Raw genomic sequence first — 15,643 nt, 5'->3', positions numbered from 1 at the left:
CATTTGCTTATGTTTGACTGCTATGGAAGGAATGTTACATAATTTGCACATGAACAAAAAAGAATATATACAGTAATCAAGAAGGAATAGAAAACCAGCCATCTCTAACTGGCCTCCATCTAAGAGTATTATGAGATGAATATCTGTTAAGAGTATTTTGAGATGATCTTATAACTGTGCACCTGCGCGAACAGAGAGGACTCCAACATGAAGTAATATCAGTTGTGCGAAAGTTACACAAAATGCATAAAAAAGGCAAAATCTGAATTATTTAGGCACCATACATATGTTTCATGACTAGCATAAAAGAAATGAAGAAAAAGAGATTATTTTATTTTATTTTTTAAAAATTTTATTGGAGTATAGTTGATTTACAATGTTGTGTTAGCTTCTGCTGTATAGCAAAGTGAATCAGTTATATATATACATATATCCACTCTTTTTTTGATTATTTTCCCATATAGGTCATTACAGAGTATCGAGTAGAGTTCCCTGTGCTATACAGTAGGTCCTTATTAGTTATCTGTTTTATATACAGTAGTGTGTACATGTAAATCCCAATCTCCAAATTTATCCCTTCCTCCTTTCCCCCCTGGTAACCGTAGGTTTGTTTTCTACATCTGTGATTCTATATCTGCTTTGTAAATAAGTTCATTTGTACCATTTTTTTAGATTCCACATATAAGCGATATCATATGATATCTGCCTTTGTCTGACTTACTCAGTATGACAATCTCTAGGTCCATCCATGTTGCTGCAAATGACATTATTTCATTCTTTTTTATGTCTGAGTAATATTCTATTGTGTATAGAATATCCATTATCCATTCCTCTGTCAATGGACATTTAGGTTGCTTCCATGTCTTGACTATTGTAAATATAGTGCTGCAATGAACACTGGGGTGCATGTATCTTTTGGAATTGTGGTTTTCTCCAGATATAATGGCCAGGAGTGGGATTGTTGGATCATATGGTAGTTCTAGATTCAGTGTCTTAAGGAACCTCCATACTGTTCTCCATAATGGTTGTACCAATTTACATTCCAACCAACAGTGTAGGAGGGTTCCCTTTTCTCCACCCCATTCCAGCATTTATTGTTTGTAGATTTTTTGATGATGGGCATTCTGGCAGTGTGAGGTGATACCTCATTGTAGTTTTTATTTGCATTTCACAAAGAGGTTACTTTAAAAGCTCAATGCAGTTTGAACTCTTTGATCTTTGAAAAAGACAGTATTCTACCTTTGGGGATGAAAATGGCTCTTTTGCTTGAGGAAACACCTTACAGACAATGCACTGTTTTGAAAGACAGAGTCTAAGTGAGAGGGCCTTAGGCAAATAAAAGCTAAATAATTCTACAAAATGAAGTGGAAGAAAGATTAATTACTGGCATTTGTAAAAACAAGGATTTGGGGTCTTGGTAGAGAGAAGAAACTTGAGCAAGATGGCAGCCAGCAAGGTCCTAAAGTCAAGAATGATTAGCAACTAATCCACCTGAGAAGGAATGGCCATGGACCTTTAAAACACTTACCATGAATCACTGTCTCATCTGAGGCATAATCTAAACCTCTATGTGATACTCCATCCTTTAGGGGAACCCCATCACACAGGGAAGCCAAGTGCTCAGAGAGTTGTTGGAAGGTGTCAGGGCGAATGAGTGAAGAAAAAAATAGTCATGAGAAGTAAACTAGTGAGCTGTGGACTGAGAGTTCAAAAGAAGGAGTTCATAATACTCAGGATTTCTCTTCGATCTACGGAAAGGCACAGACTTTGCACAATGCATGAGATGAGGCTAAAACTATTTTATTTGGATATTAAAGGAGAGAGAGAGCACAGTTCTGCTGAATTCCACTGGGTTGTGCCTAGGGACGAGTGTCCACTACTACTGTGGTGGTGACAAAGCCTTTCTAATAAGATTGAGTTTGAATCTATAAGTTCATTTTTCTCAATCAAGATGATATTAGTTAGGCTCTCCAGATTTATTAAAGTGATTTTCCCAAGATCATTCAGCTATTGATGGTGGAAAAACTTGGGGTTTTTGATTCCCTGGTACAGTCCTTTTTTTTTTTATTTATTTTTTACCGTACAAGGATCTTATATTGATAATTAAAGCTTCTCACTTTAGTTAAACACTCACAATGTCTAACATGTGTAACATATGATTACCATATATATATTTTATATTTAGAATATCTATATGAAGTAGATTAGTCCTGCAGCTACTATAGACAGCATCTACTATATGAAGATGCAAAGGTGAAGACATACCTTTTACTTAAAAGATAAACACGATGTGATTGTCATGGAGAAGATAGGCCAACAAACCAACATTGCAAATCATTTTGCTGTGTGTCATAGTGAAGGTATTTAGAGGGCATTTGGAAAGCAGAAGGAAAGAAACATTTAACTCTAGAGATTCAGAAGGGACACATATAGAGAATGAGTGAATGAATGAATTTTACACTAGCGCATTTCTTTATGAGTCTCGTCTCGTATACAATGAAACTATTATTTCAGTTCTACCTGATTCGTAGGACCTTGTGAAAATATGCTTTGTAGAATCCTGTTTATTCTAAAACGTTTATAAGTGTTTTAAAATAACAGTGAGCTTTAAAATAACAGTGTTTTAAAATAGAGACTTCAGATTCCCTTTCTTCCATTCTGGGCATTTACTGCTTCTAGAATTTAAGCCAAACTCAAAATAAGCCTTCTAGTTTATGCTATTAGGGATTAACTTGTAAAAGAAAAATAAAGTTACAACATAAGTTGAAAGTTAATATGATCTGAATTTATTAGCCCACAGGGTAAAGAATTACGATTTGAAAGACTATTAAATGGACCCAGAAGTCAGTCTCACCAAGTTCTAGAAACAAGTAAACAGATGACATTTTTAGAGGATGACACACAAGACCTCAGCTAACCCAATAATTTTGGTTTTCTTAATATATAACAAAATTAATTTGCTTTTGTGACTGTAATTTATTGAAAAGGCAGTTACAGAGTTTCACCTGTTCTTGCTATAGTCAAAGAGCTCAAATATGAACCTAGCAATAGTTACCAGCTGTAGAGCAGGTCTATGTTTTTTTCAAAATCAGCATAAGTAACTTGAAATATATTTTTTTATTAAATGAGATTGTAAGAGAATTATTTCAGACAAATTTGATTTTTTTTCCTTTTTTAGATCAGACATTTTTACAATTGAACTATAGTTGATTTATAATATTTTATTAGTTCCAGGTGTACAGCACAATGATTCAGTATTTTTAAAGATTATACTCTATTAAGAGTTATTACAAGATAATGGCTATAATTCCCTGTGCTCTAAAATATATCCTTGTTGCTTATGTATTTTATACATAGTAGTTTGTACCTGTTAATCCTTTACCCCTAATTTTTCCCTCCCCCCTTCTCTCTCCCCTTTGGTAACCTCAAGTTTATTTTCGATATCTGTGAGTCTGTTTCTGTTTTGCTATATACATTCATTTGCATTATTTCTTAGATGCCGCAAATAAGTGATATCATACGGTATTTGTCTTTCTCTGACTTATTTCACTAAGCATAATACTCTCTAGGTCCATTCATGTTGCTGCAAATGTCAGAACTTCATTCTTTTTATGACTGAATAATATTCCATTGTATATATACACCACATCTTTTTTATCCATTTGTCAAATTTTATATTTATTTTTATTTATAGAATCAAGTTAATACATAATAAAACTAAGTAATAAATCCACCAGTTATTTCAGTATAATCCCACAAGCTATTTTTTTCTGTAAAGGACCAAATAGTAGATACAATCACAAAACATTTCAACATTCATCAAAACCATAACCATACAATTGTCCCAAGAAAACACACTGAAATACTTCTATACAGCATAATAAGCTAGGAGATACAGAACATTTGAAAAAGCAGTTCCAAAAATGGAATACTAAATATACAACACCAATTCTTTTTTTTTTTACATCTTTATTGGAGTATGATTGCTTTACAATGGTGTACAACATCAGTTCTTAATAAATTTGCTGTAATAATGAGCTAAAGCATCATAGAATATGTTAAGTCAGAAATCCTGTGATATAAAGACAACTACTTTCAAGTGTGGAAATGCTAATTATTTTATATTAATGCTAATTGTTAATTATTCTGATATTACTATCAGACTTATTCTCAGATTTCCCTTTCTGAATTTGCTAATTTGACCCTGGAACACAAAAATATTTAATTCACTCTATAACACTTTGTTTTTATTTAACATATAAATTAATGTAAAAAGATGTGATATATATATATCTATAATTAAAAAATGGCATTTAATTTTCACCTATAATATATATTTTTGATGCTGACATACTGTAGGTCACATGTACATTTTCATTCATCATAATTTAATGTACCTAAAAACTGAGTTAGAACAATATTCTTAAAATGCCTGTGTGTACCCTGGAATTAATGTGATTCAACCCATTTAAGGCTCTCTTGGGGCCTTAACTCTTCCTGTGAATAGTTCTTAAATTTTTGCTCAAATTGGCAGAGGTCAAATTATAATTAAGAAACATTCTCTAATATTTATTCTCCATGTGCTACTCACGATGTCAAGTGTTGCCAGTGACACTGAGTGGCACTAAAAAGACCACAGGGAGGGAAAGGGCAGGGATACAGTGGCTGCTTCTGCACCTCCAGGACTAGCATCCCAGGTGGCCCTGCCCTGAGCTTGGTCTAAGTAAAGAAGTTGCCTCCAGTATGAGAATCCGTAAGGGCCCAATGTATATGGGTTTAAAGGAACCAAATCTCTGATATTTGGGGTTAAGGATGAGGCTTAATTTCTCTCTAGATGGCTTCTAATTATGGTAGGGTCAAACTCTGAAGCTATAATTTAAAGCTCTGAGTGTCCAATTATGTTACCAAAATATAGGTTTTAAAGTCTGAAAAACATAAAAACGTAACCTAATTGGATTACTTGTGAATAACAGAATGAAAGTTGTATTTCTTAATCATCAGTGGTTGTCCATTCTAGGAACTATAATAAGTTTGGAAGGGTACTGCATGTCATTAGGACTACTTGATTTTTTTTCTCTTTAAAAACCACACCCAGGATTTCCCTGGTGGTCCACTGGTTAGAACACCGTGCTTCCACTGCAGGGAGAACAGGTTCCATCCCTGGTGGGGGAACTAAGATCCTTCATGCCATGCGTGTGGCCAAAAAAATAAAATAAAATAAAAATTAAAAAATACCTCCCTCTCTTAAAAAAAAAAAAAAACTCTTCCCTCAGTCATGGCATGAGACTTCTTTGCTGATGGTGGAAGTTCTGTGTGTAGGACAAATATTTAATTAACCAAAGAATTTCACTAATTTCCTTCACAGTTATTTTTACACTTTAAAAATACATGTCCAAAAATTAACCCATTAAGCACTTAATATGTACTTAAAAATGGTGTTTTCACCATCAATTAATGTTTATCAAATGTCCAATAGAAATATCACCAGTTTCTCGTTACTGGTGGGTTATCAACTGCATTTCCCATACCCACATAGATACATTAATATTGTATACTTGCAGGATCTTCCCACAGGTAACTGCCAAATAAAATAAGGTGATGAAACACATTTATCCTTGACTGCAAACCTTCATTTAAGATATCTCAGGTCTCCTCTTTGGTCAAGAAAGGGAAATCTTCCCTTCCCAGCATACTGTTCTTTCTTACCACCTACAATTTCCTTTCTTCTGAAATAGACGGTCAGGACTCTTCCAATTTGGAATATTGTTTTGGGAGCTCTAAATGCCATTCCTGGGTGTATAACATTAGGAAAGTTTAGCAGCTAGGTAAGTTAAGCTTCTCAGCCTAAACCGCAAAGAATAAGACCACATACTTGCCTAGTGCAGAACCAGCACCCAGATCATCTGGTGTCTCCCCAGCCCCTTTTCTGCTATCTCACGTCCTGATGCATTTAAAAGGAGAAAACATGGCTGGGTAGGTTAATTTGCACCTTATTTGAGAGATGTTCCTGGAAATAAGATTCAAACTGATTTTTTTTACTTGGAGGTACACGTCAACATTTTGAAACAATCTATACAAGAACTATGAGGTTATTATTTTGGAATTGCATTTAGAAAAAAGTGGGCTCATATTTGTTCCAACCCAAAAGGCTTTAGTTTTGAGTTGTCAAAGTAAAGTTGTCAAAAGGGCTGACAACGTTACAGAGGGCAGGGATACTGAGATGCTGCTATGACTCAAATAATGAAGAATTGATGAATTTAATTGATGGCTCATATTGGACAATGCCCTTTAAGAGACATATTTGTTATTTTTTAAAAAAGCAGAATTCTAAAACCTAAGGGCTTAATCTCTATAAAACATTTGGAAACATTATTTTTTTTAAGGCATATAAATCCAGGGAGAAAAAGGCCTGAGAATTTGGAAAGGCAAGAGAATGAAGAGGAGTGAGGTTGATGGTTCCAGGTTCTCATAGTGCCATTCAGTGCTCAGTTTCTTATCGACAAAGTTTAAAAAAAAACAATAACACTATTAAAATAGCTATTACTTCCTCTAAGGGATGCAAAGTATTTATGATGTATCCTCAAATCATTGCAAGGTCTCTAAGAAGGAAAAGGAGCCAGACAGAATAGCTCAAAAAACCCCACTGAGTTCCATTAATGAAAAATGCAGTAACAACAGCCAGTAGTGTTGTAATTTACCTCTGTTTAGAAATGAAAGAAGCCGATGCTCTTGGCTGGCTTCAATTTACCTGCAGTCAAAGGAAAGCAAATTCTCACTTTAAATAGGAAAGCTTTGGTTAGGCAGCAGTTAGACTTAACAGTGGCCGTTGGCCATGCTTTCCGATTAATCAGCAGAGCTATATTTAAATTTTCGGATTTTGTATGCCAGACATGAAACCAACACATTCTGGTTAATGAAAAGCAAACAGGAAAAAGCTGTGAAGTTTTGAAGACCCCCCCACCCCCGCCACCCCCTGCCTGGGCAAAAGACTGTAATAAAAGCAAGAGCTAACACTCATACAGCACTTGACAGTTTAGGAAGATCTTTTCACACACTTGATCTCATTTCGTCCTTACAATGACCCTGTGAGGTAAGTGTTATCAACGCCATTGTACAGCCTAGGAAATGGAGGCTTTATGTCTTTTTAAGCCATTTCCCTAAAGTCATGCACTTAATAACGAAGGAAGCCAGACTAGATGCAGAGCAGTTTTCTTCCTATTTCCCCGCCCTCTTCCTGCCCAGCCCTGCTTCCCCTCCACTGTGAGACTGTTCGACGGGTGGGTGGTCAGAAGGGAGGACCAAGTTATTTTTAATTAAACATGAGGGAACATTCAGTATCCTGAGTCATTCTTTAGGAGACTCATATCTATGAATCTGGATTCCTCAGACATGAAGTAATGATGGTGTTAATATCCAGTATAGCACAGGATACCTTATAACACTGGTCAAAACAGGTTTACAATTTTCTAGAGAAAGCCTACATAATACCTTAGGCAATCTACTTTCTACTCTTCTAATAAAATTGCATATTTTTCGTACAAATCTGACCTTAAAGCAACTTTGCAGTGGAAAGAAAAAGATATTATCGGCCAGTTGACAACATTTTCTCTAACCTTCAGCATCTTGGTGATCATGCTTTTCACAACCAATAAAACATGAGGAGGGAACCAAAGGACGGAACTGCCAGTTTTAAAGTTACTGTTTTGAAATGGAGGTGATTTATAGCTTCTAACAGAACTTTCCTCTTTCCACTCTGTAACAGGCACCCCCTACTCAATATGCCTCAAGCCTCTCCAAGGCACCATCCCACTCCAGGCCACGGTTTGAGACTGCATTTTCTGATACATAAATTCATTTTACTGGACGGAAACATAATTTCTCTGAAGTCTCTTCTAATTCCTTTCAAACCCTAAGGCTGATGATGAGCTTACTTTGTTCAGAAGTAATGCCCCTACATTATATGACTTCTAAACCAACCAAACCTTAGTTATGTCAGAAATAAAAAGAAAAGAAACCCACTGCAAAATATAAGGCCAGGTGGTTATGATTTTTCCTTTAGAAATATGACTTCTGTTATTTCTGGGTTAGGTCTGCAGATTTTAGTGTAGCATGTTTTTATTAACATTCCGTATAAAACAATTCATAGCTTTTGCTTGTAGCAATGTGAAAATGCAACTAGAAACACAGTCTTGTACTCAACAGATTGATTTATCTTATATTTGTTCTAATAATTTCTAGCTGGATTCAGTCAGTGGGCTGAAAAGTCTGTTACAGGAGTCAGGCTGCATGCTCAGGATGAAACAGGAATGAATTGGATGGACTTGGAAGATTTAGCTGAGTCCTTCCACACGCCGGTCCTATTTGTGGGGCTTCGGTTGTTAGTGAAGGAAGTCTGTTTTCGGCTCATACTGTCAGAATCTTCTTTGTTGAATATTTGTTTCACGTTTTGGCAGCATGGGAAGCTTTGGATACAGTCTTGCAGGAGATGGCCACTAAAAAACATGTATATCCAGGGATTGCAGCAACTATTCAAGGAAGCCAGTAATGCAGTGATGGTGGTGGCCGGGTTTTCTGACTCTGTGTGGAAAACATAAGGGGAGAGCATTTAACTAGTCAAATGCAAGCGACAGCACTGGATAAACTCATTTTTCTGCTGGTTCATGAAAGCTGGAAAATGTTATGGGTCAATATAGAAAATAAAGTATTTTGTTTATCAGTCAGGGAAATGGTTGGTGAATGGAAATTGCTTGGTTGTAAAATATTTTCGTAGGCAAGATGCCTTGAAATTAATTCAGGGATTTTAAACTACTATTAAAATATTTAAGTAGAATGAGTGGGACTTTCAAGAGGTTAAGAATATTACATAACTTAAAGTTTTGAATCCTTTGTGGTAGCACTGGCGTGTGCTAATGAACACAGCACTTAGAGAACGGCTTCCATTTCAGTGAAATTTCTAGAGGCTATAGCCACATATACCAAATTATATCCATCCTCATAACTCAGGCAAAAGTATGACATTATGGACCATGTTTAGTTGTTTTAAATTTTTTAATGTTAAACATATTCTTGTAAAAAGAAATCTATACCGAAGGGGATAGTTGAGATAGGTCCCTGAAAGATGCAATATTTAGTTGTTTTCTTTGGTTAATTAGAAGCTTCGTTTGATTTTAAAAGAAAACCATCTTTGATTGTGGCTTGAACAATTAAATTATATTATGAAGAACAGATAAATTAAGAAATTCCAACAGTCCTTTGAACTATTTTTTGTGTATCTGCACTGGTAAACTACATAAATATCACCTTTCACCATAGAACTATTGCACTGAGAATATACCTTTTCTAAAGATAAGAATAATAGGCAAGCATTGATTTTCCCTTATTAATTATGAACTTGGGCCTTCTCACTCTTGTTGCGCCAGAATAAATTACAGGTTAGTTAATCAAACTTTGTGCTAAGATGCTACTCTTAAAGGTGATCAGGATCCGTGACTAAGACTGTATTCAGAAAGAATGGAAATCATCGACATACAAGTGAAGAATTTTTTAGTAATTGTGTCTGAATCCTGATAAAGCAACAAATAGGCTGAATTTTTTATTTGATTGGCAATACTTAAGAGGCTGCCAAGATCAAACAAGACAGGAAATACAGCATTTATGTTTTATTTTTCATCATCAGTGCTATTATAGCCATGACTTTTATTTGTCTGAATTAAATTCACTCTCAAGTGTTTAATTTGTACATACAACTTTCAAAGTATATCACAAATAACAAAAGGAGACACTTCTTCCCAGATACCTATTTCCCAATTACAGTTGTTGTCAGTAACATTTCTGTAATATATTTGATGTGAAAAAAAAAATGTTGTTTTCCTTATCAAAGGAAATTTTTTTTCAAGATACAATATTAAATAATGCTTTTGGGGGTAAGTTCTCGTGAAGCTGGTTTTCCTAGTTTGTGAAGGAATTAAAATCAAACGAGCTAGTAGGTGCGGAGGACATTGTCAGAAAACTACAAGAGTTGTGTGGAGAGTTGTACAGCTGTGTGGTCAAGTTAGTGCTGAAAGACTAATGAATCAGTCTAACAAATTTAGAGTTTATTAATAATCCTGCTTTGAAACACTGGGGAGAAAAAAGTGTTAAAGTAATTGTAGGAAAAAATCAAAACATTGTAATAAGAAATGGAACACTAGCTAAATGCCAAATTAAAATTATTGACTTAAGAATCTTTCTTCAACACATTTAATCTTCATACCCCCAGGACCTAGCATAAAATCTGGTACATAATATGCATAATTATATTTATTGACTGGATGAGGAATAAATAAAACTATTTTCAAATTAAAAACATGTCCGTTTTACCCTTACTTTGGGGCATTTCTACAAAAATTTTACATTGCGATACTTTTCACAAACTAGCAAAAAGCAGTTGTGACAGTATACATATTTCTCTGAATCCAACAGACTTGAAAGCAGGGTTTTAACACAGCGGTTAGTGCTTTGGCAAAAAGTCATTATTCTGTTCTGTAATTGCGCGGCACAGTTTTCTGGATTTGTGGTCTTAGGAGCTCGTTACAAATGCAGATTCCTGGGCCCCATTCCAGATCTACTGAATCAAAACGTCTGGGGTGGGGACCCCACGACTTTGGCTTTTAAGAGTTCCGCTCAAGATGTCATTCTCATGCACGAAGTTTAAAAACTATTGCCCTAGAGGATATTATGAAAAGAAACTCTCTCCCCCCCACCGCCCCCCCAAGCACACAGACCCCATCTGTGCACCTTACTCCATCGTCCCGCGACACCTACCGACCCAGGGGAAATTCTTATCCCAGACAGACCACATCTGGATGATGAAGAAGGGCGCCCAGCAAACGATGTAAGCCGTCACGATCACGAGGGTCATCTTCACCGTGCGGATCTTGGCGCGGGAAATTGTCTTCACGCTGCTGACACACGGCGAGAGCAGGAGCTCCTGGTGGAAGGCGCCACCTGGGCCCTCCGCGCGGGCGCCCTTGCCCTGGCGCACCGCAGTCTTTCCGCGGACGTTGCGCCAGATGTGGTAGCAGATGAAGCCGTAGCAGGTGCCCAGGCTGACCACGGGCGCCACGAAGATGCTGCCGGTCATCCAGGTCACGTAGGCGGGGAGACCCCAGGGCTGGATGAAGTTGGCCCAGCAGTCGTAGGCCTTGGTGACGTTGCTCACTTCGACCACGGAGAAGACGAAGTACTGTGGAGTGCTCAGCACGAAGCTCAGCACCCAGGCGGCAGCGATCATGAGGCGCGAGCGGCGCGCCGGCTGCTGCAGCGTCTTCAGCGGGTGGCACACGGCGATGTAGCGGTCGGCGGTCATGACCACCAGCATGTAAGCCGATGCGAACATGGCGAACACCTGCAGGTGCTTCACCACGCGGCAGAGCCCGTCGGGTCCGCGGAAACGGTAGGTGATGTCCCAGCACAGCTGAGGCAGCACCTGGAAGAGAGCGACGGCCAGGTCGGCCAGGCTGAGGTGGCGGATAAAGAGGTGCATGCGGGACATCTTGCGAGGCGTGCGGTGCAGCGCCAGCAGCACACTGCTGTTACCCAGCACGGCCACCACGAAAATCACGGCCAGCACGGCGATCTCCAGCTTGGCCAGCTCCTCGTTGCGCTCGTCCGCCAGCGGGCTGTCATCTTTCCCGAGAGCCTCCGCTTCCCAGCTGGTGTTGGCACCGCTGGCGGCCAGAGGCCACCATGGGCTGGAGTTCCCCGCGGGCCCCGCGCCGGAGCTCCCGGAGAAACTCATGCTGTCCATGCAGCTCCTCCGCGGCCTCGGCGGAGGGCCGCTCCCTTCCCGCCTGCTCGCGCGGTGCGCTCCCTCCTTGTAGCGCTCACCGCGAGCCGGGCTCTGCTCTCTCTCTTGCGGGTGTCTCCCGGCGCAGCGTGTGCCACCAGCCAGTTCGGCCGCTCTCGGTCGAATTGCCCGCCCCTTTGCCTTGCCCTGTCTCAACCTGGGCGAAGCTGGGGAGGTGCGCTCCGAATCTCTGAAAGCACTGGGCTCCAAACTCAAATTATTGATGCGGAGTTTGTTTCCCCAGATCGCGCTCCCTCTCGCCTCAGTGGTTGGAGACTGCTCGGTGCCTACACTCGCTGCCTCCCTTCCCTCTTCCCTGGGGGTTTTCTTTTTTCCCCCTCCCTACGTCGGTGATTTGTCCTCTTTGCACCGCTGCTGCAGGGGTGGGGCTGGGAACTCGCGGATTACTTAGCGTAATAGGGGGTTGACCGTGGCGCTTTCCCTCTCTTCTCTTCTAAAAAAAACCTTGGAGATCTGGACATGTCATGCCTTTTCAGGGTTTACCATCATTTCCTCTAGCCTCCCTCAAGGGTCACCTTAACCCCCGCATTTGACTTCAACAGACGCTGTCAACATGATACCCAGAAATCCCGAGTCCACCGCCCGCGTGGGTGCTCTTGATGCTGAACTTGGCGCGTGTGCTCACCTGCTTCAGCTTGGGTGTCTCCCTCCGCAGCGAGTCCGCCCATCCCGGGGAAGCCGGTCTAATTTTATTCTCAGGGCAACTTGGCTACTGGAGTTTCGTCTCACACCAACCCCGCTCCTCTCCACCCTCCTCTGTAGGGTAACAACTGGGTGACTTAAAGGGCGCTCTCTTCCCGGTAACTTTGATGCCTGCGTTCGCGGACCGGAAGGACGCGCTCGCAGTCCCGGCGGCTGCCTGTACAGTGCATCTATCTACAGCGGGGGAAAAGGAATGTCTCCTGGTTTTCCGGTTTCCCCCGGGGCTGGGAGCGTGTTGGGGGGGGCGGTGTGGGACTTAAGGAGTTTTCTCTAAACTTGATTGCTGGGGTTTTCTCCGGGAAAAGCCTGATTCCCACAGCTGGGATGGGCGGGATTTGGGCCACAGTAGTCCGTGGGGACTTCGTCTGGTTACTACTGAATCGTGAGGACATCTCGGGTGGACGAAGAGCCGCTGCTGGAGAGCGGCAGCCCAGGCAGCGCTGTCCAGGACACCGGAGCGAAAAGCCGCCAGGCTCCTTGTGCTGGTGGGTGAGATAGAGGCAACCTCCAGGCAGAAAAGAGACTCTCTGAAGCAGAGAGAAAAGACCACCTACCTATTAATTAGTTACTCTGGGCAGCTGGAGCCCAGCTGCGGGGCATGAGACGGGCAGGATTACTAACCCTCTCCCTTAGCTCTGCCTTTAAACTTTGGTGAAGATACGCTTGGAAGGACGGCAAGGGGGAGCTGTTTTCAGGCTCTTTCACAAAAGAAGAAAAAAGGAAAAAGTAAACACTTTATAAGGTTATCTACTCTGTAGATACACGAACATGACTTTTTGGTCAGAACATTTGTATATTGTGGCCATGGTATAAATTTGATTGAGAAGAATATCTATGAAATGTAGGCAAAGAAACCAAAAGATTTTCTGAGATGCAGTTCTCAGTGATAATTCCACTTTGCTTCCCAGTTCATGCACGCTGAGTCCCAAGGCTGTCACACTAAGAGTGCTGGACTTGACCCTGGGAGTCCTTCATTGTGACTGCATAAGCCTCGGTTTATACATCTTTAAAATGGGAGTGAAAGTACCCGCCTTACCTACTTTTGAGGTTACTTTGAGGATCAAGTAAGACAATGTTCTATTTGGGAAAATGCTCGCAAAACTACAAGGTGTGTGGCGTTGTCTCACTTTCTTCAAGATATCTAGGAGGCAAAAGATTTGAAAAGTTCAGAGAAGTCAGTAAGTAAAATATTTCCAGACCACCTGTCTGGAAGAATCCTTCAAGCAATTAGGTAATAGTCACTGACTCGGAGAGGTGACCTTCTTTTGAGTCACAAATTACATTATTAGTGTTGCATATGAAAAATAATATCTGACCCTAGTGTCCCAGAGTATTGCAAAAGTGGTCCATTGGCCAGAACCTGGCAATTTTATTGCCCTTGGTCCTACACCCTTGAGCTTTGAGGTTTCCTGAAGGGAAGGTATCTATAGTACAGGGTTACCAAAGTTCCTTTGCATGTTCTTATTCCAAACAGATGGTGTGGTAGCCTCTCAGAAAATCATTCATCTGTGTCAGGCCCTCTGATCCAATAATAAAATAAAACTATATCCAAGTTATAAAAATAACTTGTTAGGTTACATTGGTGGGCACAGTTGGAAGATATTCTTCTTCAGTGAACAATAGTACTAATTATATCTGTGTGTATTATATATATACACATGTATATATATACACACATATATATGATACATATATGTGTATATATATGTATATATATATGAAAAAATGTTCAAGGCAGATTCCACAACCCGGTCCCTCTTTTAAACTACGGAGTTTTAAAAATGTGTTTGTCTTGGTTTTACTGGTTCTCTATTCAAAGGAAACCAGGACCACTGAAATACTGACTCACTATTCATGTATCTGCTATGAAAATTACTCAGTGGAGGGTAAAGGAATTGTGGTCCTAAAATGTGAAAAGAACATAGTATTTTCTGTGGCATCTTGTGCTTTGTCTTAGAGCAATTTGTATTTGCTCTGTACTTCTTGTATTAAGACTTACTACTTTCCCCATCTTATTCTCAGTGGATTTCAGTTAACATATTTTGGGGGTGAAATGATGAAAAGAAAAAAATGGAAGTTGTGCATACTTGTCCTGGAGTTACCTTTCTCTGTCATTCTTCCTTCTTCCAGTTTGCCATTCCATATATTTAAGAAGTATTTCAACTAATGAAAACAGGCACCCCTTTCCCTTACTACAATAGCTGTGTGACTTTATTTTAATCTTTCAGCTTCAGATTCTTCATCTGTAAAATCTTGGTCATAAAACATTAATGCAGTGACTGCAAGGATTATTTAAGTTGTCATTTAAGTTTCTGGCATTTCATGGGTATTCAAAACATTAATTCTCCCTTTTTCCCCCAAATATGTAAATATCTTCCATATTACTTGTTATTTTGCTGATAAGATTTTTCCTTCCCATTAAAGCAGCATTTCCCCGCCTCCCTTCTGTGCAATAGAAAATGATGATAGGTTTTCTATGAGAGAAGAGTTCCACAGTTGAATACATTGGGAGAAATGCTGTATTTGCATCTTATTCTCTCCTAGAGATTCATACATAAAAAAACCTCTGAGAAACCTACTTAACTGTGTTTATCAGTGTTTCCCAAAGCTAGCTGACCATGGAAAACACCCATCCTTTTACTTTCCCCATGGAATAGTGATGAACATGTCACAGGACAATGGATACAGTTTGAAGAACACTGAGTAAATGTACTTGGAGTTCCAGAACTCTGGGGGACTACCACCAGATTTAGTCAAATCAGAAAGTCCAGGGGCAGAGATGCCCAATGTCAATGGATTACATTTAGTTTATCACATTACCTTATGTACTGCTTTATAGCTGCAATCAATATGTGCTTCTTCCTTTCCTTAAACTTGCAGTTTACTTCTTGTCTTAGTGAGAAAAGGGAAGAAATTGGGTGTCTGTAGGAGCATTCATTTTACTTCCATAGCCCACAATGCCTCTTTCCCCTTCAATTACAAATTAATGACACTCTAGTCACAGGGCTGTAGTCTGATATTCATGCCATTACTTCTAGCAAATCAACAAATATTTGTTGCACATCACTCTGCTAGGTCTTGAGCTGGATACCA

The 15,643-nt window shown here is 39.6% G+C and overlaps 1 protein-coding gene across 1 annotated transcript; it reads right to left on the bottom strand.

Moving 5' to 3' along the window:
- Positions 1–8,097: 8,097 nt before the first annotated feature.
- Positions 8,098–12,180, bottom strand: AVPR1A (arginine vasopressin receptor 1A). Its single transcript, XM_007450185.1, has 2 exons — positions 10,804–12,180; positions 8,098–8,577 (listed from the first exon to the last, which is right to left on the bottom strand). Exons 1-2 carry the CDS (start codon positions 11,786–11,788, stop codon positions 8,291–8,293), a joined length of 1,272 nt encoding a protein of 423 aa, XP_007450247.1. The 5' UTR covers positions 11,789–12,180; the 3' UTR covers positions 8,098–8,290.
- Positions 12,181–15,643: the final 3,463 nt, after the last annotated feature.

This window comes from Lipotes vexillifer, unplaced genomic scaffold (genome assembly GCF_000442215.2).
Source record: "Lipotes vexillifer unplaced genomic scaffold, Lipotes_vexillifer_v1.1 scaffold837, whole genome shotgun sequence".
In the NCBI taxonomy this organism is placed as follows: domain Eukaryota; kingdom Metazoa; phylum Chordata; class Mammalia; order Artiodactyla; family Lipotidae; genus Lipotes; species Lipotes vexillifer.
The sequence above is the reverse complement of the archived record's forward strand: the minus strand, read 5'-3'. Positions and strand labels throughout refer to the sequence as shown.

What these genes read in the sequence shown, in the direction of transcription:
- AVPR1A (XM_007450185.1), bottom strand. Translation starts at nt 11,788, where the DNA reads ATGGACAGCATGAGTTTCTCCGGGAGCTCCGGCGCGGGGCCCGCGGGG. An exon ending in TAAGAATTTCCCCTGGGTCG is followed by an intron (nt 8,578 to 10,803) that starts GTAGGTGTCGCG and finishes TTTTCCACACAG; the next exon opens with AGTCAGAAAACCCGGCCACC.